At 37.7% G+C, this 24,437-nt stretch overlaps 1 protein-coding gene and 1 long non-coding RNA gene across 12 annotated transcripts in view; one reads left to right on the top strand and one right to left on the bottom strand.

Moving 5' to 3' along the window:
- Positions 1-309: 309 nt before the first annotated feature.
- On the bottom strand, positions 310-8,981 carry LOC140656231 (uncharacterized). The gene is made up of 3 exons (XR_012044028.1): positions 8,902-8,981; positions 7,428-7,504; positions 310-552 (listed from the first exon to the last, which is right to left on the bottom strand). It is a non-coding gene; the product is annotated as an uncharacterized lncRNA (long non-coding RNA).
- A 5,858-nt stretch (positions 8,982-14,839) lies between these two features.
- The window catches only part of ZNF280D (zinc finger protein 280D), a 53,440-nt gene continuing 43,842 nt past the window's right edge, over positions 14,840-24,437 (top strand). For 9 of the 11 annotated variants that reach the window (XR_012043775.1, XR_012043776.1, XR_012043777.1 and 6 more), the window contains exons 1-3: positions 14,840-14,973; positions 20,271-20,416; positions 24,277-24,342. Coding sequence is in view for 7 of the 11 variants with exons in the window: in XM_072870027.1 (XP_072726128.1) it covers positions 20,278-20,416; positions 24,277-24,342 (205 nt within the window). In the remaining 4 variants the exon portion in view is untranslated. Of the gene's footprint in view, positions 14,974-20,270; positions 20,417-21,112; positions 21,143-22,144; positions 22,179-24,276; positions 24,364-24,437 lie in introns of those variants that run through there. The other 2 variants (XM_072870030.1, XM_072870026.1) reach the window with 2 other exon arrangements.

Genomic DNA, 24,437 nt, shown 5'->3' with positions numbered 1-24,437 from the left:
GTGTTACAGATCAAGCTCTACCAATGTTAAACCAGCTGTGGGAAGGGGAAGATCATGACAAAGTCAGATTTTCTTTATAGAACAGCTGGTGAGACCAACAAAGTTACTCATATAACAGTGAAATAAATTAGCAGCAACCATAGAGGTAGGCTGTATTAAGAATAAGTAGAATTTATTATATAGTGGTCAAAAAGAACATGAAATTAATTTATTTGTGAGTTGCTGGAGCAAAGTGAAATACATGGTTCATCTCATGTAGTAAAAGCAGGAGCACTGCCTAATCAGCAAGAAACTACCCACCTTCTTTTCTGCTGCCAGTTGTTCTCAGCTCCACCAGAGACAAAGATCAGGTCAGTGGCAGGGTGTCACTCACTGGTTCCTACAGTCTGCATTGCTCTGTAAATCACAACAGTCCATCTGAGTGCTGCTGCAGAAGCTGATTTTCATCTCACACGTATCTTCTCTCACCTCTGTCAGGCTTTGTCACAGACCAGCTGTCTGCTGTGCTCAAGCTTCCATTCAGCCATCTCTTATTCTTCTGTATCTTGACCACTGCAGATATAAAGCACACCAAGGGCATTTTTAAAGCTTTTTTCCTCATTAACTGAGGCCCTTCTTCCTCACTGTGTTCTTCAGCTTCATTTTGAGGTTGTGTCTAGCTGACAGCTATACAGCCAGGATAGCATCTAAGCCTTCCACTAGTCAAAAAGAAGACTTATTTCAAAGAGCATTCCTTAAAATTCTCATAATGTACACTTTCTCAATAAACTTTATAAAAACATCCAACAAGAGTATCAGAAACCAAGCATAATGTTTGCATTAGAGAGGTGGTTTCCTTGAAAATGGTGAAAGAATTAAAGTATTACACAAATGGTGAGCATGAAGCCTAATTAAGATCTTGTTTTTCACAAAACCATGGAAATCAGGTGCAGGGTGTTCTTAGCATTGATTGTAACTACTGGGAATTAGGAAATGGAATTAAGTTGCAATATGCTATATATGGATGATTGACTTCTTCAGGATTGATGAAAAGAAAAAAGTAGTTAGCCAGAAAGAGTACTAAATAAATTGTTTTTTTCACTATGAAAAATTTCTGAAGATGCTTTGCCCTCCATCTGTATGGAATAGTTCATAAAAGAAAACAGTAACTCAAGACTGATGTCATTAGAACTATTGCTATTCTGAATCTGACTTAATTTCTAGTTGCTTAATTTAGTTGCTTCACTCACTTCTCTTCAGACAGGATTTTAATTTTTGGCATCTGCTATAGTTTTCTTGGTATCCTCTAAAATTCGAGTTTGGAGGAAAAATGAGGTTGCTGATTTGGAAAACAAAGATGTCTACAATAAATCTCCTCTAATAAGAGCACAAATAGATTTTATGTCATCATGTGGCTCTTAAATTTGCAGGTACTAGGAATATAAATTTCAATCTGTGAATATGTAGGACTGTAATTTTTTTAACTCAGTATTAGAAAACCAGACATAGGCAAACAGTCTGTCCCTCTGCCTGGAAAACATTCCAGTCAGAAGCTCTATGGTAAGGAGATGCCTAACCACAGAGGGTTAGGCTTAGAACAGTTTTCAGTCAGATCAAGATCTGATTTAAAAAAAAAAAATCATATTATTTTTTATTGTCAAGTGTAGATTTTTATTAATACTATACAATCTTTCATTTCAGATTTTTAAATTGCTGAGACAGAAGCTATTAAAATAGAAATTATTATCAATCTCAACACTTTTTTTTTCCTTTCAACCTATGTTATTTCAGCCTTGAATACCCCCTGAAGCTATATAACTGGAATAGAACTGTTCTACTCTTGGGCAAACCCCCAGATTCTTATTTTCTCAGAAATAAACAGTCACTCTTTACATTTGCCTCCCATTCTAGCTCCCAGTTTTCCCACAAAAAAACCAGGACTGCATTCTAGCAAACTAGGATTTCTATAGTTTTAAATAGCTAACTTAAAAAGAATTGAATCCTATTCTATTCCTCTCTGAGGGCTGTCAATCAGAGCCTTACCAACCTACCCACCCCAGAAAAAAACCCACAACTGAAAAAGTAAAGGAATGCAAAAGTTTCCCCTGTACTTTTACATTATCTTTTGATTTTTTCCTAGGTCTGGACACACATACATTGCACTTTCATAGCTGTAGTCTATTTTGTTTCCAAAACATTTTCCATTGCTCCTGAAAAGTATAAAATTATGAAGACCCTGATTAGTGCCACAGATATTAATCATTACTGACACTATTACTGTTTCTGTAAATATTGTGTATTCCATTAATATTGAGCTTTCTACTCAAAGATAACTGATCAGTGCAAAAGGGTACCTATAACTGATCAGTTCATCATAATGGCTTTCAAAGTACATTCTGGAAACTGTAAAAATGCCCAAGAGAATTGATCCTATCCCAAGGAGCTGGCAAAGGTCCCAATCCTGGCAGTGGATCCACATGGGAGCAATTCTTGTCCAACGCACATCCTTTTGTGTAATTCAATTTATTTATAGAAAACACATTTCTGACATCTAAGGCATCAAGTTTCTGCTTTTTCTGTAATATTGTTCAGTAAGTTTAGCTGTCTTCTGATTTACAATGCTATTCAAGGTTTTACAATAATGTTAGCCATCTACGTTCAGTATTACCACTTTTAAAGTAAAATTCTTGAGTAGAAATGCAACCAAAACAGTAAATATCTGGGAGAAGAGACTGCAGAAACCTTTCTAACTTAACTACATTTTGTTTTAATATGCTACAGTAGAAATTAGTAAAATTATTTTTTTTTAAATCCAATTAGCGCAATATTGGATTTATATATGGTGAGGAAGCTATGTTCTGTTAATGGACAGAAGAATATCTGGTTTGGACTCTGGAAGTATATTGCTTTAAATATTTCTGATGTTTAAAAGGATAAGTTTGTCAGGTGGATACATTTTATTCCTCTCCAAAATAATGGCAAATTGAAAATACTCTAAATGAATTAGATGACTATACAATTACATGGGAGCAGGATCTCTTCCCCTATTATACATCATTAAGTGGTTAACAATGTGAATGAATGTGGCTGCTTCTGCAAATTGTTTTCAATTAGCTGTTGAAATAGAAAACTCATCTGAGAAACTGCTCTAAAATCATATCACAAGTTTCCCAAGTGAGTACTTTGCTACTGAACTAAAAGAGCAGTCCTGTAGCTTAAGCCACTAGAGACTGTTTATAATTAATGCCTAATTTTTCACAGGTGCATATTTTATATATTTTTTTCAGGGTATTGGCATTTTATAGCTAACTCAGATTTTGTCAAACTGAAAGTTGCCATTTTAGTCCACACAGTGTATTATTGATAGCAGCAAGGTGTGTTGTTAAATTTAAGTCAATTCCACTTGGTTAACTTCCAGAAGATTATTTTATATAAAAATTAACTTCTTGTCAATGCTGGTAACCTAAGTTGCAGCACTATGTGAAAGTCTTCTCTAGAATAATAATTTTGAACAGAAGGCTGCCTTAAAGTATCACTGCTCCATATATACCACTGCTTCCTGATATTTCATCCTTATCTTTCCTGAAAAGTAAAATATTAGCCTGTCTTGAACCTTCAAAGGGATGAGCTGTTTTTTACTGACTTGTACATGGCCTTTTAAAAAAGTAATTTTGGGGATTGGCAGATCTGGTGAGTAATCCTGGCTTGTAGTAAAGCATATGCACAGTGTTCACATTAGCTTAGAAAACGTGAAAAAATACCATTTTTTAAGATTCTGTCAAATTCAGATAGGCATCTGTTTATTGTAGAAGTTTAATATCTGTACTCCACCTGTCTAAATAAAAGCAGAGCAGTTGACTGATTCATTGTTAATGCTTCCTGGTGAAACCATATACTCAAAGTGGGACACTAGAGAAAACTACTAGTCTGACATCTTTTGTTTGTGACAATGAAATTAAATACAAACCACAAATTGTTTAGGGCTTCAGTGTTTTGCTAGATATTTAAGGTCTAGAAAAATTATTTTTTACTGCACATAGATTTGTACTAATATATTGGGACAATTAAGGAAATCACCCTGCAAATGTCTGCTGCAGGAACATAAAAAAAACTTGTTAGGGAAATCCATGGGCTGCAGAATGTTACGAAGATCCCTCAAAAAATTCTGTGCAGCCTCTGCTTACCTGTATTGTTTGTTAGGGTGGATTTTATTGCCATAGCATTGTTATTTGTGATTTAATACTGCTTGTTCATATAATTAAAAGTTATTGTTTAGCTGTTGTGACACCAGAATGGCATTTCTGTTGCCCTAGGCCACAAGAATTTTCAGCTGGTACCAATGCAATACTATTAATCACAATGTCGTATGAAAAGTCCCATTTCTCTCTGTAAGTCATCACTCGAAGATTAAAAAAAATCCATAAAACTTCACTCTCCTATAACTCTCTCTGTTGTTTAAGTTTTAGCTCTACAATTCTTCATTGCTACAGGCTCTGATGCTAATTGGTCTCCATTGCTGCCAGCCCATTACATGGGTCTACAACACAGAACTATCATCTTTACTGTAGTTGGCGTGAAAAGTAACATTGGCCAGACACAGAATCTGAAGAGAGAAATTAAAGGATATTTTCGCTAGTTTTATGCACTTATGCAACACTGGAAGCTGGGATAACAATAGGGCATATTGAGAGGAAATGGAGCACTATGGGATGTTGAGAAAAAGGAAAGAGAACAAAGATAATAAACTTGAAGTGAGGTTAGCACAGAAATGGTGTCTTCCCTCCCTCTTCCATATGCTGTGTAATGCAAAAAAAGCTCTAAGTTCTAGTTTGAGACTTAAGTAAGACTATTATTATTCTAAGAATACTTGTAGGATGCAGAAAAGTAATACACAAGTCAGCAGAATAATTCTGTTTGTGATAAACAGCTAATAAATGTTAAAGAGGTGATAGAATGACACAGACTGTCACTTAGACTCTAGCTGTGCTTTGGGAGCCAACTCATACTCCGACTGCTCATGTGCCATCCTTGCCCTCAGAGTTCAGGAGTTACTGGGATAATAATGGTGCTTTCCTTTTGTTAACTCAGGTCTGTGAGAATCACAACAAATGAAACCTGGCTCTTGCAAACTGATGGAAGCCACAGTTGTGGCATTTCTCAGATCTCTCTCCTGGATAGAATGAGTGTCTCTTCATTCTAACTCTCAGTATGGATACTCTCTACCCAGCAGTTATTTTTACAAAAATTTGAAGCTCTTAATTACTTTAAAGGTGTATCTACCCTTTTATCAAATTTGTCTCAAATCAGCCTATGTGCTCAAAACCTACTAATGGGGCAATCATAGCAATCACATACGTGCTATGATTGCAGAAATCTACTTTCCTTAGTAAACTAGTCTAAACACCTCTAAGAAGCCAAATGAAAGCTTAATCTTTAAGAAATGACATTTTTTTTAAAAATCCATTTCTTACAGATGTTCCTACCAAATTTAATGTCATGTTAATACTACTATACAAATGTACAGGAATAAATAAGAAATTATGTTCTTTATATGAATTTTTGATCCCTCCTCCACATTTCCACATCAAAAATGTGATTTTTTTAGTCAAGCTGTTTGGAACACCTGAGATGTTGCACAGCAAATGATTGCCTTGTCTGCTTCAGAGCTAAGTCAATATTAACACCAATGAAGTATGCATCACCATGGTATTCAGATGGACTTTGCATTTTGATTGAAGTACAAACATATCCAGGCTGCCAGACACATGTAGTCCAGGTAGGAAGCATGCATTCTGTTTTGTAATTTGGCCAGGGAACTACAAACTGGCTAAATTTTAGTCAACGACCAAATATTCAAGAATTTGGAGATGATGGAGAGCCTTGACAGTATTAACTCTGTTTTAGAGTTGCTCCTCGCAACTTTGTTTCTTAAATTTTCTTCAAGGAGTACAATAATTCCTGCTAAGAACATTATATGTCCAACATGAGGGAGCCTGAAGGAAAGATAAACAAGTCAACTCTGCTGAATATTGAGGCAAAAAGGAAATAGCTGTGTAGATACGAGGGCTGTTGGACAGTTTCAGACTTTATAAATAGCAGCCAGCGGATCAGAAAACTTATGACAAAAAACCCCCAGCATAATAATTTTTTTTAAACAAGTTTTTTAAAAAATATATTTCTACCACTTTAAAGTTATAATTCATATGCTATAGAGGAACTTTCTAAAACTGAAGAGAAAATGTTAATCTTCTAGAGACCGTTCTCAATAGAACCTGGCAAAAAATGCAGTTTAAGGGAAGGCAATGATACAGCATTCACATTAAATAAATAGAATGTTTTAGAGAGGCCGGCAATTTCTTTTGATGGTTCCTTAACTTCATAAAGCAATGTGAATGCAAAACCCTAGGACATGACTGGCTAGGTTCATAAGCAAGAAAAGGAAGGTAGAAGTGATGCTGCCTTTCATCCAAAAGTCCAGGCACTCGTGCATTCATCTGGGAGAATGCACTAGGCAGAGACCTCTGCCTAGTTCCCTCTTCTGTTTGAGATCTGCTCACACAGACTAGTAGGGATTTTGGAATAAACCTCCTTGTTTTGTTTCATGTAAGTGTTTACTGAGTCAGAATGACTCAAGCCTGGTGTGTAAACCAGGAACTGGGGAGGTGGGGCACCCTGGGCTTTTAATCCCTGCTCAGACAGACATTTAACATTCTTGAAGTGGAACAGCTAAATCAGAGAAGAGCACCCCAAATACCCTACAAAACTGATTAGATCAGACTCGTGAGAAGTGTTGATTCTAGGACTAATAAGGGGTCTCCCCTTACAGGCTGTAAACTAATTGGCTAGTGGATAAGACAGCAATCCCCATTGTCTTCTGTTTTGTTATTCTAATACTTTCTTTCCTTTCAGTTTGGCAGCCAATCGGATAAATAAAAATCAGCTATTGGCACAGACTTTCTCAGAATTCATGGACACATTTTACAGATGTGATGATGATGCCAAGAAATCAGTTTCAGTTCTAGTTTTATGAACAGAAATTGCTAGGCAAATACATGATTACTTGTAAAGAATATAAAGACATCTAACAATCTAAAAGTGTGTCACCTTCTCCTTACAGTGATGTTCCCAGAGTTGCTGATACCTCAGCAGAAATTCTGAATAATATTCTACTAAAGGAATATTACATTTAACAGATTTTCTTTCTTTATTTCTGTATTATTAGTTCCTTTCCTTTGGATGACGAGAAAATACTTATTACTTATGAGCTGATACCTTTCTATGTTTATTCTTCAGGTATTTTAAAAATCTTCCTAATAGTAACTCATTGTGATACAATGTAAGTTATTTTATTATTTTCAAAGCAGATGCATCATTTATCACTTCCAGTACTATCTGCAATAGTTTAAAAGCCGCATTGGAGCACTGTACTTCTACAAGTTTTAACTCACTTTTTTGGTCTTTTCTGTTTTGGAAGGAATTATCCTCTTTTTGTCTGCCCAACACAATGTGGTTTGCTTGTGGGATCCTGTATGAAGAATGGATAATATTTTGCATAGTAAGTTAATAAATTTTTACAAATCACAACAAAAGGAAGCATCATAGGAGAAATTTTCACTTCTTGTTAACAAGGGCACATGCTGCTGAATATCTGTTCACAATATTCTAATGAACTAGAGTATCTTGGAAAAGTAATATGTACAACACCCCTTCTTTTCTCTGGCAAGGCTTGTAAGAGAGAGAAACCAATCTAGCAGTAGGATTCTTGCAGTATAGCAGTTGTTGTCAGTATGACCTGGCAATTGATATCAATAAGACAACTTATCCAATAAATATACATTATTCCCTTTTTTTTTTAAAGCAGAAGATATGACTGTAAACTTTACCCAGTAGTGTCAGTTTTTAACAAGACTCTCTGGGGCATATGTTCAGTTGGTATTATGTCACTTTTCATGCTATTTACAGCTTCTGCCAAGTAGTATAACAATGTCTGGCATCGACCCAGTGGAACAATGTTCTTTACTACTGAATTACTTAATTGAGTAGAAGGGGACACAAAGGCTAAGTGGTTATCTGCTTGGATTTTCTTTACTATGTGGAGTACACACAGTAGTAGACATCTAGGATTGAATTTGTTCTAAGGTGAATGATAACAATGAATCCAATAGACAAGGTGTATGCCCTGTGTCTCTGAGCTGAGAACTGGACGAGCAGTTGCAATAGATAAATGGATGTACATAGTATCATTTTTCTAAAATCAATTTCTTAAATGAAAACTAAATTATTTCAAGGCTTATTTCTTAATGTTAATCTACTAACTTTATTTTAACCTAAAGTCACCATGAAAAGCTTCTGGAAACAAAAATTTTTTTAAGAAATATTTTTCTTTTGCATCCAAATAAACTAGATTTGTAATAGCAATGGCTCTGTTTGTAGCCATTTTCACTCTGATAGAGCTCATCCAATTCAAACATTTCTTGTAACTTCAAGCAGTTTAGAATGTGTTCTTATCTGATGAGTTTGAGTAATGTTGACAGGAGAAATACATGCACACTGACGAGACACTGACTCTCCTATATGTTAATTTTTTTAGTTATTATTATTCTGCATGATGGTATGTTGGAAGTGTATAAAAAGACAATTTATGGTTTGGGTTGGGTTTTTTTTCTTAATTTACAGAAGCATACTTCTAAAGTTTAAAAGACTGGAAGCTTATGCTTTCTTCAGGGTTGAATGTTAAACTTTTCATATTGTCTCAGAAAGCAAAGTATAAATATGTTATATATGCCTAAGAAACATTATAAAATAATGTTATAAACAGATTAGATCACCCTTTAGTGTTTATACTTGTGCCAAATTCCTGAAGGTATGATACTGTAACAACAAACCACAGCAGACTAAATGCAATCAATTTTAGAAGCATACCTTATGGAATACTTGAATACTTGAGTAAACCATACATGTGTTGAATAGTGTTTGTTTTGCAGATGTTCATTTAGTGTCTGTTTGTGCATTCATAGTTACAGGCTTCCCATCTGAACATATCCATTCCAATAAAATTTTGGCAGCAGCTCCAATTGCAATGTCATGCGGGTTGGTACTTGCTGTATGTGTGTAGTGCCTCTAAGGATAACAAATAATATTAAACAAACCCATAGCTTCAATGCTAATGAGCAAGACTTCCTCACTCTGCTGTAGGTTTTTTCTGACATACAAAATCAGAACTAGACAACTGCACTCTGATTCCCAGATTACATTCAAAAAGTAACCAGACACAACATGGAGTCCTCATTCAGTAGAGTTTTTAAAAAAAAAACCAAACATCATTAGGTATAGTTGTCACAGTTGCTTAGTAGTGCTTCCCTCAGTAGCTTAGTAGCACTAAATGTACCAAGTCTGCTTCTGACATGTTTTAACTTACTCTAGAAATCTTCAGTGATAGTGACTTCACAGTCTCCCTAGGTAACTCTGATGAAGTAAACTTTAGTAAACTAAAAAATAAGGCAGCATTATGCTAAATTCAGGCCACATATAAGATTTGTTTTTCAGAATTCTGGTCAAGACTTTTCAGAATATAATATAAACTTCTTTACTCTTCAACCACTCTTACCAAATACTAATTTTGTTTACTAAATCAATAGTGAAGAAAATATTCAAAGTTCATTTTTAAATATCAACCTGAAAATTACATAACAGGTATTTTAGTATCAGCAGAGCAGAAGGGGATGTCTGATGAAATGTACTGTAAAGTTTTAATCTGTATAAGTTCTGTTTTCCTAAAAAGTTTGATAACTTCACGTTCTCCTAGTACTCTCGTTGTATATTTGTGTAGGTAAATCCATGATCCCTATTTAAATTCCCTGTCACTTTCTTTGTATATGGCACTTTCCTTCAACTGGAACACTGCTGGCACTGTTACATTGACCTCCAAGTTCTATGACAGAGGTATCTGCATGCTGGTGGTAGCTTAATTGATCCCCATGCTTATGTAATCTATAAACCTATAAACTTGTAAGAGGCTTGCACAAATAGTTGATGGTGACATCTGTCACTGCTTCAGTTAAGAAATGTGAATTCCCTTTTTCTGGTTACTATCTCCCATTTGCCTCCGTTGTTTGTGGAGAGAGTTGGGGAAGTGACGACTCTTTCAATCTAGTGAAACTGCTTAGGTCATCTTAGTAACAAAATGGATTTCCTAAGATGAATGTCAATAGCAATAGTTCTAAGAATTCCTTTATAAATTCTTAATCCAAAGATAATGTAATTTGTAATGTGCATCTGATTTTGTGAATCTTTAATGGCACGGTTAAAGGTTTGCCAAATTAGCCTGTAACTACCGATGAATAAAACACTAGCTTGTCTTATGATTTCATGGTAAGAGGTAAGGTGGTTGATATGCTTTAAGCACACATTTTGTTGTTCTTGCATAGCAAGGTTTCTAAAGTATCAAGTAAACTACATTTCCTGGTTTCCCACTATCTAGCTCTTTGGTCTTGATCTGGAAATATAAAGCAGTTCAGCCAAACTATTCGTGTTGCTAAAAACCTTGATGGAATGTTTGCCTTTTAGCTACATATGGGTGGGATGGCTGTGGTTAAAAATCAAAAGGATCAACAAGTTAAAATGTACGGTGCCAGGGTGAAAAGTAATCATCCAGCTTTTGCAGACATTGATGCATTGTTTAAAGACCTGCTAATTGATATAAAGAGTACGAAGATTTTTTTTTTCCCAGCCCCAAGCTTTTTTTCCATAAAAGAAAAATGGATGACCATCTTGAGAATTATTATACTGGGCCTTTTGATTACAGAAATCAATGACAGATAGACATTTGCTTGCCTAATTCTTTTCTAGTCTCTATGAATCAACATGAGGATTTTTTTGTTAACATTTGAGCTGAAGCAGTCGAGAGCAACTGCTGTCTTGCAACTTGCTTGTCTCTAGTTGTTAATTACTACTTGAGAAGACATGCTTTGGTTTCCAATTTGCCTTCCCTTTGCCTATCTCAACTGCAAAGTCCTCATGTTTAGCTGACGGACACTCTTGCCTCAAAATGCCTGAACGTGATAAGTAAAATAAGAACAATATGAACAACTGCTAGTTGATATGCAGAATAAAGTTGATAGTTGTATTCATAACTTATTGCACTAGTCCCTCTACCAGCATAAAGCCAGAGGAGTCAAGACAGGAAATAAGTTATAACCCCCTGGTGTTGTTAGCAATACAGCTACCAGTTTCTGCTATTTCTTCACAAACTTCTGTATGCCTTGTCAAAATGAGACTGTTGACTGTTAATTCATCAGTGGTTGATAGAGGGTGATGTTGGGGAACAGACCTCTGGGATAGAACAAATAATAATTTAGTGGGCAATTTGCAACCGAGAAACAGAAGTAAAAGACCTGCAGAGCAGAAGGGGCAGATCACAGTAACAATATACAGTTATAACAATATACAGAATCCACACTTAGAATGAATCTATGAATCTATCATTGCCATATTTTTGCTGGGGGGAAAGAAAAAGAATGGCAGTGGAGAAGCAAAATACAAACAGCTAACAGACTTTGTTTTTTGACTGGACTGGCAGGTCTAACAGCTGCCAGAGCTGACACTATCAATGTGTCTCATTGCCTACATCCATGCATCCATGTTAGTCCATGTTAGCAAGTGTCTTTAGTTTAAAAATGCAACTCACTTCTATTTGTGAGGTTTTTTTAATCTGCAGCAAGCAATAGAAGCATTTTGGACCATAAAGGGATATTGCAATCTATTGATTTCTCTGGCACAGACAATGCTTTTGAGACAAAAACCAGAAACTGATGAGAGATTAACTCTCTCCGTCGATAACTCTCAGAAGGGAAAGGAATGTCTCTGTAGTAATTAAGTCACAGGCCAGTAGATCTAAGATGAAGTAATTCAGACTAGTTAGATTTCAAGCTTAGCTTTACTACTGTAGCCAACAGTGCCTGCGTGCTGCCCAAGTGCATGAAATACAATTGTTCTCTGTAATCAGTTGCTAAGTTTCTCTTTTAGAGTATATCGTATGTTTGCAGTTTTCTCTGTAAGTTTTCAGGCATGGTTCTCCTAAAACCTCGTTACCTTATCAGTACCTCCTTTTACATATAACGCAGCCTTCCTTCATGGTACTTAATTCTGGCTGGCATCTCCCGAGCTTGCAGTTTTTTAGACTGCATTTAAAAGTACTGCATGTCTTCCATCATACTGGTTTCTCCTATAGGAGATCTAAATCTTCCTGTGTGGTGCATCTGCCTATGCCTTTCTTATTGCAAGAACACCATGGAGGAGCATGTTCTTTAACTGCCTGGATCTGCTGGCTCACTGCAACGATAACTGATAAGGACTGTTACTAAATGTGGAGGGTAGGAATCTGTGTTTTTATTTCCCCCTACCCCAGCACCTCCCATGTCATTTCCATGGCTGATGAGGAACATTAGAAAGGCACCTTCATTGTTGATGCAGTCTATGAACTCTCACATCTTAATGTCAAGGAGACGCAGCTCACCAATATGACAGTACACTGAGTTTTCAGTCTCTTCTTTATAAAGGAGCTTTTTCAGATCTCATTAAACTTTCTACTTTTTTCTTTAGTTAGTCACTGATTATTTGTTGCAACACAAAGTTTAGGGCTTTCTCATTAACTGTCTACTAAGCTTAGCCAAGATGCTCATCTATAAATTGAGGGAGCCTTGGAAAGAACTATTTTTTTGTAATTATGGGGGCTATTTACTATCCTTCATACATTTGTGAGTTTCAAAGTTGTGAACACTTATTAATTCTCACTTGGTAAACTTGTTTTGCTCCTACAGCTTTGTAGGATGATGCAAAAATATGATATTCAAAAAAGTTTGTCCAAGGACTTAGGCAGGGGTCTTGCAGAACAGACAGTAAGCAACTGTGCACCTTCAGAATGCACAAATTTAATAAATTAAATGTGCAGAGTTGATCTTAATTCTGTTATTTCACACTTTTTCCATGTTTTACCTTGTAATCTTAATATTCTCTTGATATTTATCTTGCTTTAGAAAGAACATGAACACCTGCAATGATTTCTCAGTAGGTAAATGAGTAGTTGAAAATATGTGTTTCAAATAACTGGACTATACCTCTCTCTTCCCAGTCACTTCTGTCTAAAATAAGTTCCTCTCTCTAGTTCCCATTCTTTTTCTCCATTTTCTGACAAATATGAATAATATTTTTTTCTCTCTTTCTTTTTTCCTCCTACTTTGGCAGGATGGCATAGTTTAGTAATTGTTTAATTACTAAACTGTAATAACCAAATTATTTAATGGCATAATCACTAAGCAGCAATTATTTAATTACTAATGTTGTTTAATTTTTTTCTTCACTTCTCTGAGGTTCCAAAGTACTTTGGAAGCATCTCAACGCTAAAGATAACAGTGAAAATGAACAGAGTATTTTCCAGGCTAAACACAGCAGTCAAATCTTTAGAGCTTAAGTTCACAAGGAGAAGGACACTTTACTTATTCTTCTGAAAAATACCTATATTTGACAGAGAATTTACACTAAATAAATTGAGGATGTCTGAAGGCAGCTATGGCAGCTATCACCAACAGTAAGTTGGGAAGTATGGGCTGAAAAAGTTGGGAGATACAGATTACATTTGGTTAAGTACTTTCCCATTATTTATTGTCAAAATTCACCAGAAATATTTTCATATTTTACTAAAGGAAGAATCACACTTTATTTTTGTTTTTAATTAGGGTAGAATGGACAGCAAAACTGAGAAAAAAAAATCTAAACTCGGCAGCATTCTTAAGACAGATGTTGGCCAGGGTGAGAGAGCACTGTAGACAAAAAAGCATGCAAAAACCTGAATTTCTTATTCACCTTTTGATTCAGAGATATTCATATGCAAATTCTGAGGTAAGTGAAAACACAGCTCTTAGCACTACTGTGCCCCAGGACTGTTTTCTCTACCGACCGTGGCTTCACTGCCCACTTAAGGCCTTGCCCACTTAAGGCCTTCTCTAGCAGTTTTGCGATGTCCCACTGAAAGTAATGGGAATGTTTTATTCAGTAAAGGTTTGGAACAGTTGATCACGTATTTGATGTTATTTAACCCACTGGGTAAACAGCTGTGAAATACGACGACGAGAACACAGGTACACGATGAACCTCCAGTCTCAACAGTGTTATTATCTTATGCTCCACTGATTCCAGCAACATACCTTGCGTTGTTTTCTCTGTTGTTTCTATTTAATGTGAATTTTGGGTAGAGCTTTCCCCAGCTTTTGTTTGACCATGCGGCTGTGTGGAGTTATTGGTGCTTGTGATCTACAGTACTGCCAAGGAAAAGGCCTCACCGCCTGTCACGGCCTACCAAGCGCCGCACCCGCCGTCCCTGCACACAGAAGTGACAGCTGCGGTCGCTCGCACGGCGAGCGGGGCCTACTTGCAGGGCACCGCTGAGGTGAATGTTGCTCGCGGGTCCTCTCCCCGCCCGCGGGGCCCGCCGTGGATCTGGCAGCGTCGCGGCTAGCCCTGTCAGCCCTCTCCAAGGCAGCGGAGGGCAGGCGGTGCCGGGCCGGACGGCGGGAGGGCGGGCGGGCGGGCACGGGCGACGGCGGCGACGGCGGCTGAGGGGGCGCGGAGGGGGCGCGAAGCGGGAGGGCGGCGCGCACCAGGCCGTGGCCCACCGCCGGCCGCGGGGTGTGAGGCCCGGCACATGGCGCGTGGCACCGCCCCCGCGCGGCCCCGGCCCGGCCCCGCCCCGCGGCTGCCGGAAAGCAGGCGCCGCTGTGGGGCTGACCCGCGCTCTACCCGTCAGGCAGCGCGCCGGGCGCCGCGCGGCCACCCCCGCCTCCCTCGCCCGCCCTCCCTCCCCCGGCGGCGGCTGAGGTGGGGCGCCGCGGTTCGGCGATGTGAGGCGCCTCCGCCAGCGCGGCTGCCTCCCATCCCCCCGCCAGCCCGGGAGGAAGGGAGTGGGGCGGCCTGCCGCGGCCTCTCCGGACGCGCAGCACGGTAAGCCAGCCCGCTCGTTCCCCTCGGCCCTCCCTGCCGGGGCGGCCTGCCGCCTCCCCGGGCGGAGGGAGCCGCCGCTCGGCGGCGGGCGGGCCGCGGGGGGATTGTCGCCTGCGAGACCGACGCCATCTTAGGTCGGAGCGCGGCCTTGCAGCCCCCCCCTCGCATCTGTGGCGTGGGGACCCCGGGCCGTGAGGGGTTCCTCGGGCCGCCCGCGGGGCCCGGCTGGGAAGCGGGGGCGCCCGCCCGCGGGGGCGTCCCGGGCAGGGCTCGCTCCGCCCTGCCTCCGCTGTCCAGGGCCCGGCCGCGGCCAGGGCCCCCGGCAATTCGCAGCGGATGCCGGGCTTGCTGCTGGGCCTCCTCCCCTCAGCCGCGGCTGTGGTATGCGGGCCTCGTCCAAACCCGAACCTACGGCCTCTGTCGAGTCCTTGCGGTCGCTCGGCACTGGGAAGGCGGGACGCAGGGCGGTCAGGCTGTGCCAGAGACGGCGGCGCCAGGGGCGCTGCGGGCGGAGCGGCAGCTGCTCGGCTGCCCTCGGGGACTTGGCTTCCTCCCGCGGCCTCGCACCCATCGCAGCTCGGGGGTGTGAACTTCTGACTGGTTTGCAAAGGCAATGTTGGCCTTCCCTAGGCGGAGCTTATATTATCTCATGGCAGAGAGAGTAGTGTTGGCTGGTTTAGTTTGGTTTTGAGGGAAGCTGGTTTATGCTTTGGCTTTTTAAAACTTTCAGGTTCAGTGTTAGCTTAGGTATCGTTCCTTTGCTGCCGAAACAAATGCAGCACTCAGTAAAAATACAGTTGCTCACAATCCTGATGAAGCTGTGGATTGCACGCTCTTCTGCAACTAACATGATGCAAAGTTATGTGCTTGTATGGGAAATTGTCTGAAAAGTACAACATGGGTACTCACTGTATGGTCTGTGTTGTAAATAATATAACTTCTCTGTTCATTTGAAGTGCAGCTATTAAACTGGAGGAAAAAAATAATGTTTGAATAATTCACTGATAATACCGTTATGGGAAGATGACAAACAAGGCTAGTCTGAGAACTTTCTGGTTAATGTAGATGTCCTCGCTCTTTAAGCTGACTACCAATTTCATACTAGTGATTTGGTTTCAGTTATTTTAAGCTAATCCAAAGAAATATTGAGTATTGGAAAGCTCACTTGACCTTAAGAGTGGAACAGGTGAATTGCATCTAAAGTAACAAATGTGTTTTCAGTAACTCTAAATCTTATTGCAGCTGTATTTGCCATGATTTTCTATAGTATTGATTTCTGTGCATCTTTAAGGAGCACTTACACAGATCACGTTCTGCAGTTTTCGCTACAGCTGTTACAGCCTTGTTACACTTACTAATGTTTGTATCATTTTTGTTTATGTGAGTGCTTTTAAATCTTAACAGTAAAAAACCCCAAGTTATAAATACAACTGGCTTTTAATAAAGTTAGGTATCTTTAATTGTAATTGCCATGATAAATAAAGATGTCCAAACTAGTGCTTTTAAAACACTTATTTTATCAGAAGACTGTTGCTCTTTCGTGCAATGAGTTAATTTTTTTTTTTCTGTCTTGTGTCAGGTTTTTATTTCATTGCTTGTGTAGCAACTATAGTAGTGTTCTATGGACTTGTGTCTTTGCCAGTTGTTGATTATATGTGGCTGCCTAATGAACTTTCATGGCTAGCCTTAGTTTTTGCTGGGCAGTTGCCTTTTAAGGCAATATCTTGATATGGTCTACTGATATTTTTTAAATGTTTTAAAGAACTTGTTCACAATTTTGACACTTTTGAGCCTAGAATAATGGTTTAAACACTTTATTTTTTTATATAAATGTAGCATTTCATTGGAGTTTTGGACCTGTCAGATGCATGGCACTACCTTTAAGGAGATGTGTGTATGAATGTGTGTATATGTTTATACGTATTAAAAAAATGAGGACAATAAAGTCTATTGTCAATAGGTTTACCTTTCTTCTACTGGTGTCTGCACCTCCACTGGGAAATCTTTGGGGAGAGTGGGGGAAGGATTCACTGTTGGTTTTGGCTTTGAGAGCAACCACTAGCAGGATTCCTGGAATGCATTTTCTGCATTAATGTAGTTAAAGAAGCTGAAAACTTGGAAGCTAGTTGTACTCTAAAAATGGATGTAGATATTTCCTTTGGCAAAGGAGACCATTTGAGCAGTTCCTGCACACCTCCTGTAATCAAATCCATTCCCCCTTACTGCAACTTCGATTGCTCAGGCCACAGATTTTTTTGACCTCTCAGTTGTGCCAGTAAAACTGTTAGTGGGACACGTTATTTTTAACCTGCACTGGTTCACGTCATAGTCCCGTGAAAAGTTGTACTAGCACAACTGAGGGAGCAGTGCAGGAGCAGGGTGGGAATTCATTAGGCTGGCTTTGTTGCCAGGAAAAATGTCGGTGAAAGTTTGGCTTCAAATCATAGCATTGAAATAAAAAAATAGAATAAAAGATCGGAAGTAGTCTTGATACTTGGCTTTTAAAAGCTGCCATATTTTTTGAGTCACCTTTTGAGAATACCTTACTTAATATGTACGTCCTGATTCATAAAATGAAATGTCCATAAGAGATGCCACCAGTTGGTGTAACTTTTAGAAAGTCCATGCCTATGTTATCAAATTACTTTTAACTGTAAAAAAAAAAAGAAAATGAGCTGCATTATAGTGTAGCTGAGGTTATCATGTGTATCTTGTTATAATTCTGCTAACATATCGGTTACTTGTGTCTATTTTCTGTTTCTAATATAAATTACATGTGCTCTTATTTGCTTTTTCTGAGCACATTTTATAATTGATTACTTTGTTCCCTGAGGTCAAATAAAACTAATTTTTTTTAAATTAAAAAACCCCTCATATTTATGTTTTCAGTACCATGAAAAAAGTCTCTGAAAATAGTGTTTCATTTTGCCTTGAAGTCTAATAAACTTTGCTTCCGTGTTAGTAAAGAAAAGGTGTTCTAAAGAACGTCCCTCTACAGAGGAGAGTCAGGCTTGATTCTCTTTCCAAGACCTGGCATGTGGCCCCTGTTGTGTCTGTCAAGTGGAAATTGGCTTCATACTCTTCCTTTTTTTCTGTGACAAGAATCTAGTTACTGTCTTATTCTCTTCTTTCCTAGCACCATGTTTAACGTCAGCACCCTAAGCTGATGGAGGGAGGAAGGAAGGAAGGAAAGGAGTACAGCCTTGCTACTTCATATTATCCCCAAGGCTTAGCATGTAACACCAGCAGCCCCATTCTCATGCACTTTAATGAAAGTAGGGGCACGATTCTGTCTGCTCCCCTGTGATAAGCCATTATAGGCTAATTATTTCTACAGTCCATCACCAAATCTAGCAGCTTCTTACTCCTGTCCTGAAATTGTCTTCTCTTATTAGATATTAGACAGTTTCTCACTGTGTCTGTGCTGAAGACTTCTATTTCAAACACTATTGATAGATAATGCGAGGTGTTTTTAGTTTTGCATGATTATACTTTCAAAAAAGAAACTTGACCCAATGTTTAATATATAAGTTGCTCTCGAAATATAGTTGGAAAGGAGAAAATAATGGGAAAATGTGCGGAAAAATGGTTGAATAAACACCCTCTTCATCTTATAAGACAAATCATTTAGTTTTACGAAATACCTGTTTATGATTATGAATGTAATCTTGATTTTGTCACCTTGTGTATAAGGTTTGATAGTCTTCAGTGATGTAATCATATACATTAGTGCTGGTCTGATGCTGGCTATTAGGGAGTTAGGGTTTAGGGAGTTAAACTGTCAGAGAACTATCATTGCATAGTAGTGGGAAGTCAAGCTTCCTTAAGTAGTTTGCTTTGTCAGGTAAGTGTTGCATCAGCACAAGAATGAGAGAAGTATTGGTAATGTTTTTGTTGGCAGTGGCCTGGTAATAAGACTAGAAATATTCTTCTATTGATTGTGACCTTCACTGAAAGGAACTGTTACTCGGATATTCTTTACCTTTTGTCAAAGCAGTCCAATGATGAATTGAATTTCATGTGCCTAACTGCTCATTAATTTAAAGGAATTCCTATATTGGCTGGAGTTACTACTGGGTTCCTCATGCAAAACTGTATTGTTTCCCCTCTGATTTACCAAAAAATGGAGACATTGAATTTGTGAAGCTCTGTGTCTTAGGCAAAGCAAACACTGTTGTATTGGGATCCTGATCCTGGCTATTGCGGAGACAGCCCTCTGGTTTTATGAAATTACTGGTCTTATTACAAATTAGATTATTGGTAGTGTGTGTAAAGAAATATATATGTTTCTTATTTCCTGTATTGTTCAGAAATACTTTCAAGATTATGTTAGAGCATGTGAAAAGAAAGAGGAAAACTTCATTGGCCATCATAATTTGTTTAAAAAAAAAAACAAATAAAACCATTTGTGATTAGAGATGCTGATTGTGATTTGGTTCATTCCAAAAGCTACATATTTTCATTACTATTTTCGTACATGACTTTTTTCCTTACTGCAAGAGCAAGTCTCCAAGCACGAGGGACTCAGTCTAATGAGATCTATGCAAAATTTTTATCAAGTCCTAACTGATAATGAAAACACTATGCAGTGCCTTGTGGGTATGGTTTTGGGTTTTTGTTGTTGTTGTGGGGTTTTTTTATGTGAGGTTTTTTTGTGGGTGGTTTGTTTGTTGTGTGGATTTTGGGGAATTTTGTTTTGTTTTTGTTGGGTTTTAAAGAAAATGTAACTATATTGGAAACCCTGGCAAAATCTTATAGAATTTGTGGGGCTGTGGTAGGTTGTGGGTTTGTGTGGGGTTTTTTGGGTTGGATTGGGTTTTTTTAGATGCAAAGAGAATAAAGCTGTAACTAGTGTTTCAGTAACTCAGTTGTGCCATGTATATTACATGCTTCATAGTAGGGTCTTCACATTTCTTGTGAATCGCTGACCTGGAATAGGAGTATTTTTTAAAAGATAGCTTTCACTGTGGTGTCAGAGGCTTCATCTGATAGTTACTGATGGATTATACAAAAATAGTTTAAATTATGAGGAAGATATCTTTGGTCTTTTTATCATCTTTAATAGCAAAGATGAGAATTCAAATAATTATCAGAGAGGTCATGTGGTGTCGATTTTTGAAGATGTTCTATATCAGATCAGGTTCAGCCTCTATAGAACATGGCAGAGGGGTGGGGAAGGAAGATGGTTCTAGGGGAATTATTGTTAAGTGCAGTAATCTTTACTGAATGGTGAAATGTTTGTTTCATGAAAGTACTGAATGTTTTGGTGTGTGTGTTTTGTTTTTTTTACTGTTTAGTCTCAAGATGGCAGAATTATTTATGGAATGTGAAGAAGAGGAGCTAGAACCATGGCAAAAGAGAGTGAAAGAAGTGGAGGAGGATGATGATGATGATGAGCCAATCTTTGTTGGGGAAATCTCAAGCTCAAAGCCAGCTAGTACATGTAAGACATCTGTTTTAAATTATGGAAAATGTTATTTCAAGGTGTAAAACTTTAAACTTACTTTGAAAATATAGAATTTTTAACAGTAAGACTTAAGAAATTCTGTGTCTTAAAGCTGTTCTGTAGTTTGCTGTCATACTGAAAACTGGAATTCTTAAGAAATTCTGTCCTAAAACCCAGGTTATGCACAGCTGTGTCTACCTCTAACCTTAAATCTCTAAAGTCAAAACAAGGACATCTGAAGGTTTTAGCATTAACAATATGGTTAAAAATCCAATATATACAATGCTGAAACCATGCATGCAGTTGCTCTTAATATAGTTGATATTTAGTTAGATACTTGGAAGTGTCTCCCTACTCAAGTAATGTACATGAATTTAAGTCTTCATGTTACAGTCCCTCTTTTTCTCCACCCTGCATTTCATGTGTTGGTGTACAGTCTGAATGGGTGGACATCATTCTGACAAAACCAAAGTAACTGTCTTAAGTGTCTGTAATAAAAGCACAATCAGGAAAAGTGATTAATGTGAAAATAGTAGAAGTCTCTCTGTTAAGTAAGAGATTTTTATTGATAAATTCATTCATCCCCTGTAAAATTAAGAGTTTTTTTCATCAAGTTCTGTAGTTTTCTTCTAATGCAGGCAGTGCAGGGAGTGAGGTTAGGTGGTTGTGATGACAGCAGATGTGTCAGGATTCCATGTTTGTCCTGTGCTTGGGCTTTGGCAGGTAAGTAAAGGAGAATATTATTTTTGTTACTTAATTTTAGTAATGAAACTTTTTGATTTCTGTATGTGCCCATCTTGTAGTCAGTTGTTAAGAGGTTTGACCTAAGGTTTCTCTAGCTATTGAATACCCAAGTCTTTGCCTGGTGAGGTTTACTGCTTTCAATTTCTGCCTCATCTCTGCTATGCTTGTATCCAAGATTTCCATGGTAATTTTCTGAAGGTGTGTAGCTTGCAGTAAAGAATCTCAAGACAAAATGTTAAACTAGGCTCTCTGTCACACTCTGCATGGACTTTGGAGCTATTATTAGCTGTTCAGTCATTTTAGTTCACAATAATTTCATTTTGCATCTGAACTCTATTTTACTTTGTTAGTCACTGGGATAGTAAGTTTAATGCTTCTTATACTAGCTTAAAAAGGTGGAAAATTATGTTTTAAATATTAAATACTGAAGTTGATGTTAAACTTATCTCATCTGAAAATAGTTCTTAAGGGTTAATCTTTTTGAATATTTTAAAAATATTCTAGATCCTCTTGAAAATTTGAAGAATATTTAAAAATTACTCTAAAAAGTTTTCTGCAGTTACAAACTTCTGACAGGACTGAAAAATACCTTTCCTGTTTTCCGGAAGGTCCAGAGACCTCTGGATTGGAGTTGGTCATTGGCAGTAGGTCATGGCATAGAACAACTATTAAGGCACTAGGTGTATGTTGGAACAACAAATAGGCCAAGTTTCATTGCAGTCATTTTAGTCTCAAGATTTTTTTTGTAGTCATAAAGGATAGAAATAATTCAAGTGAAAACTATAATTTTGATACTATTCAGCAACTTCAAGAACTTCAGTAAAGGATAGTCTTACAATGTATGCATCTTATTCTAGTGCTGTCCATACTTGGTCCTGACACAAGTAAAATCACTTATGGTATAACTTTTTACTTTATCTCTTTTCCTTCCCTTTCCTCAACTTTTCTCTTTGTAATCTTCTACTTCACTATCAAAAACAGCTATGGAAGAATGACCTCAGTTCTTCTCTGGCTTGTAAGTAGTACTACCTGGCAGTAGTCAGGCTTCAGTTTGTTATTGGTGATAGGCAAGACACAGTGAACGCAACTTTGCTTATCACTGTTGTTTAGTTTTTACCTGAGAAAATTCCTGTCTGATCAGATGAAAAATTAGATGACAAATGGAGACTCCTTTGTAGTTCCTAATTTTTCTGAAAGGTCTATTTTCTGCAATACATAGCAATTTTTTTAACCTTTTCCTGACAATGCAATTATCAGTTTTCATACAGACTGGTGTGGAAAACTTAAAGGAAATAGTTAAAAAACCAACTTTGACCTGCTGGCACAGTGTCACGTACAATAAAGTGCCTCTTCTGACGTACTGGAGGATTAGTTTGTCTGGGATGGAAAGTAATTCACACTTTATTCCCTTTAACGTTTCCTGCAACTGCTCATTTTTCATAGTTACTGCTTATTTTTCTTGCTTCCTTTTTCATAATGATACAAACCTGTAATTTGTTACTACTTTAAGATGTTGTTCTGCATGTTAGCTTTCTTATACTTCAGTGCTGTTTTACCTAAACAGGACAAATAACACTTTGATGGGGGAGGGGAAAGGGCACATCAAGTCTATGATGAATCAGTTGAGTCGTGTAAATCTAGTTTATAATTTCAAATCATTGCCTTCCTGAAATGTTCTTTTTAAAACCAGTAAAATCTACCTTTGTGTTTTAGGATGTGAATTGTGTGCGCATCAGGCTGTCTGAAGCTGAATATGCTTTGTGAGACATAACTTTTAGGATAGCTTTTTTTTGTAGGTAGATGAAGGCTTTAGTTTCATTTCACTCTGGAATTCAAATGTGAGGTATAGATTTATTAAGAAACACAGAAAAGTATGTGTTCAGATACATCCTGAATTAAGTTAATCCTTGCTCATAGTGTTGTGTTGAAGTAAAAACAGTATTACTATTACAGGATAAAATTTCATGGTATCTTAAAAAATGCAGACCTGTTTGGATCTGTTGGTTGCAGCTGCTTTTTTATTAGTATGATCTAAATGCAGGTGACAGGTTGAAAGCTGTGATCATCTGAGCTCTGCTGCTATTAGATTTATTTATCAACCTGAGCAGTGTATACTAATGAGCCATTGCTGGTGGAAACAGCCTTAAGGTTGTTAAACACAATGTGTAGATACTCTAAGATCTATTGTTTGAGATCCTGATGTAATTTGACCCTGGTTTGAGAAGGTACTTTAAATCTTGTTGGTTAGATATTGGAGGATCAATCTAATTTCATATGCATATTTTCACATGTCAGAGCAAGAAACTTGACAGCAACACTAACAGTGTTGAGAATCTGGTGGTAGAAAAATATTTTGGTTTGAATATTTTTGATACGTTCTGGAATTCTATAATGATTTCTGTAACATTCTGGAAACATGACACTAAGACATAAGTCGGGGAATATTGGTGGCATTAGTTAGGGAGTAAACATCAAATCTAAGAAATTCCATGTGTTTCTGATGAGCTAGAACTCTGGTCATAGACTACCATGTAGGATATGTAAGAACATCAGTCCTCTTGTAATGCAATTCCAACACAACTCCTTTGATTGCTGGTCTGTTGATTTTTCTTTCACATTGGAAAATGGAGATCATGAAGCCTCAAAACAAGTTTGTAAATGCTGTATTTTCCTGTAATATAGAAGCAAATTATGTAGTTACTGGTTTAGAGAAAATACTTCCTTTAGTGTAGAGCAGTTCTAGTATTTGGGGAACTTATTATGTGTATGAGAAACAGAAGTGAATAAATGCATTATAATCAGCAAAGCTAAATATTTATGAAATGTTCTTTTTTTTTGTTTGCACTCTTATTTGTATGTTAATCTGTCTCCAAGAAAATAAAAACTGAGATTCTTAGGTGAACTAGCTTAGCCTAAGAGAAGAGGAGTAGAAAAACAACTTAATTTGTACAAATGACGCTTTGTTTTGCCAGGTATTTATTTTAGAAATAATACTCTAATTTATAAGTCAAATCCTAATTGGCTTAATTAGTGGATATGAATGCTACTTTTAATTTGAAAAGAAATTAAGCTATTAATTTAACTGCAATTAAGATAAATGTAACTTTTGACAGATATATTGAACAGAGTCAACCTCAGCTCATCACGAAGGGGGATACAGAATGGTGCACCCAGTAGAGGTACTTTATTGTCCTAATATGGTAATTAAAACAAAAAAATCCACAACACTTATGAAACATCTGACTGCAAAATTATATAAAAATAATTTTGGAAT

The sequence above is a fragment of the Ciconia boyciana genome, chromosome 8 (assembly GCF_034638445.1).
Source record: "Ciconia boyciana chromosome 8, ASM3463844v1, whole genome shotgun sequence".
Lineage (NCBI taxonomy): Eukaryota > Metazoa > Chordata > Aves > Ciconiiformes > Ciconiidae > Ciconia > Ciconia boyciana.
Note: the sequence above shows the minus strand (reverse complement) of the source record. Positions and strands in the feature narration are given on the sequence as shown.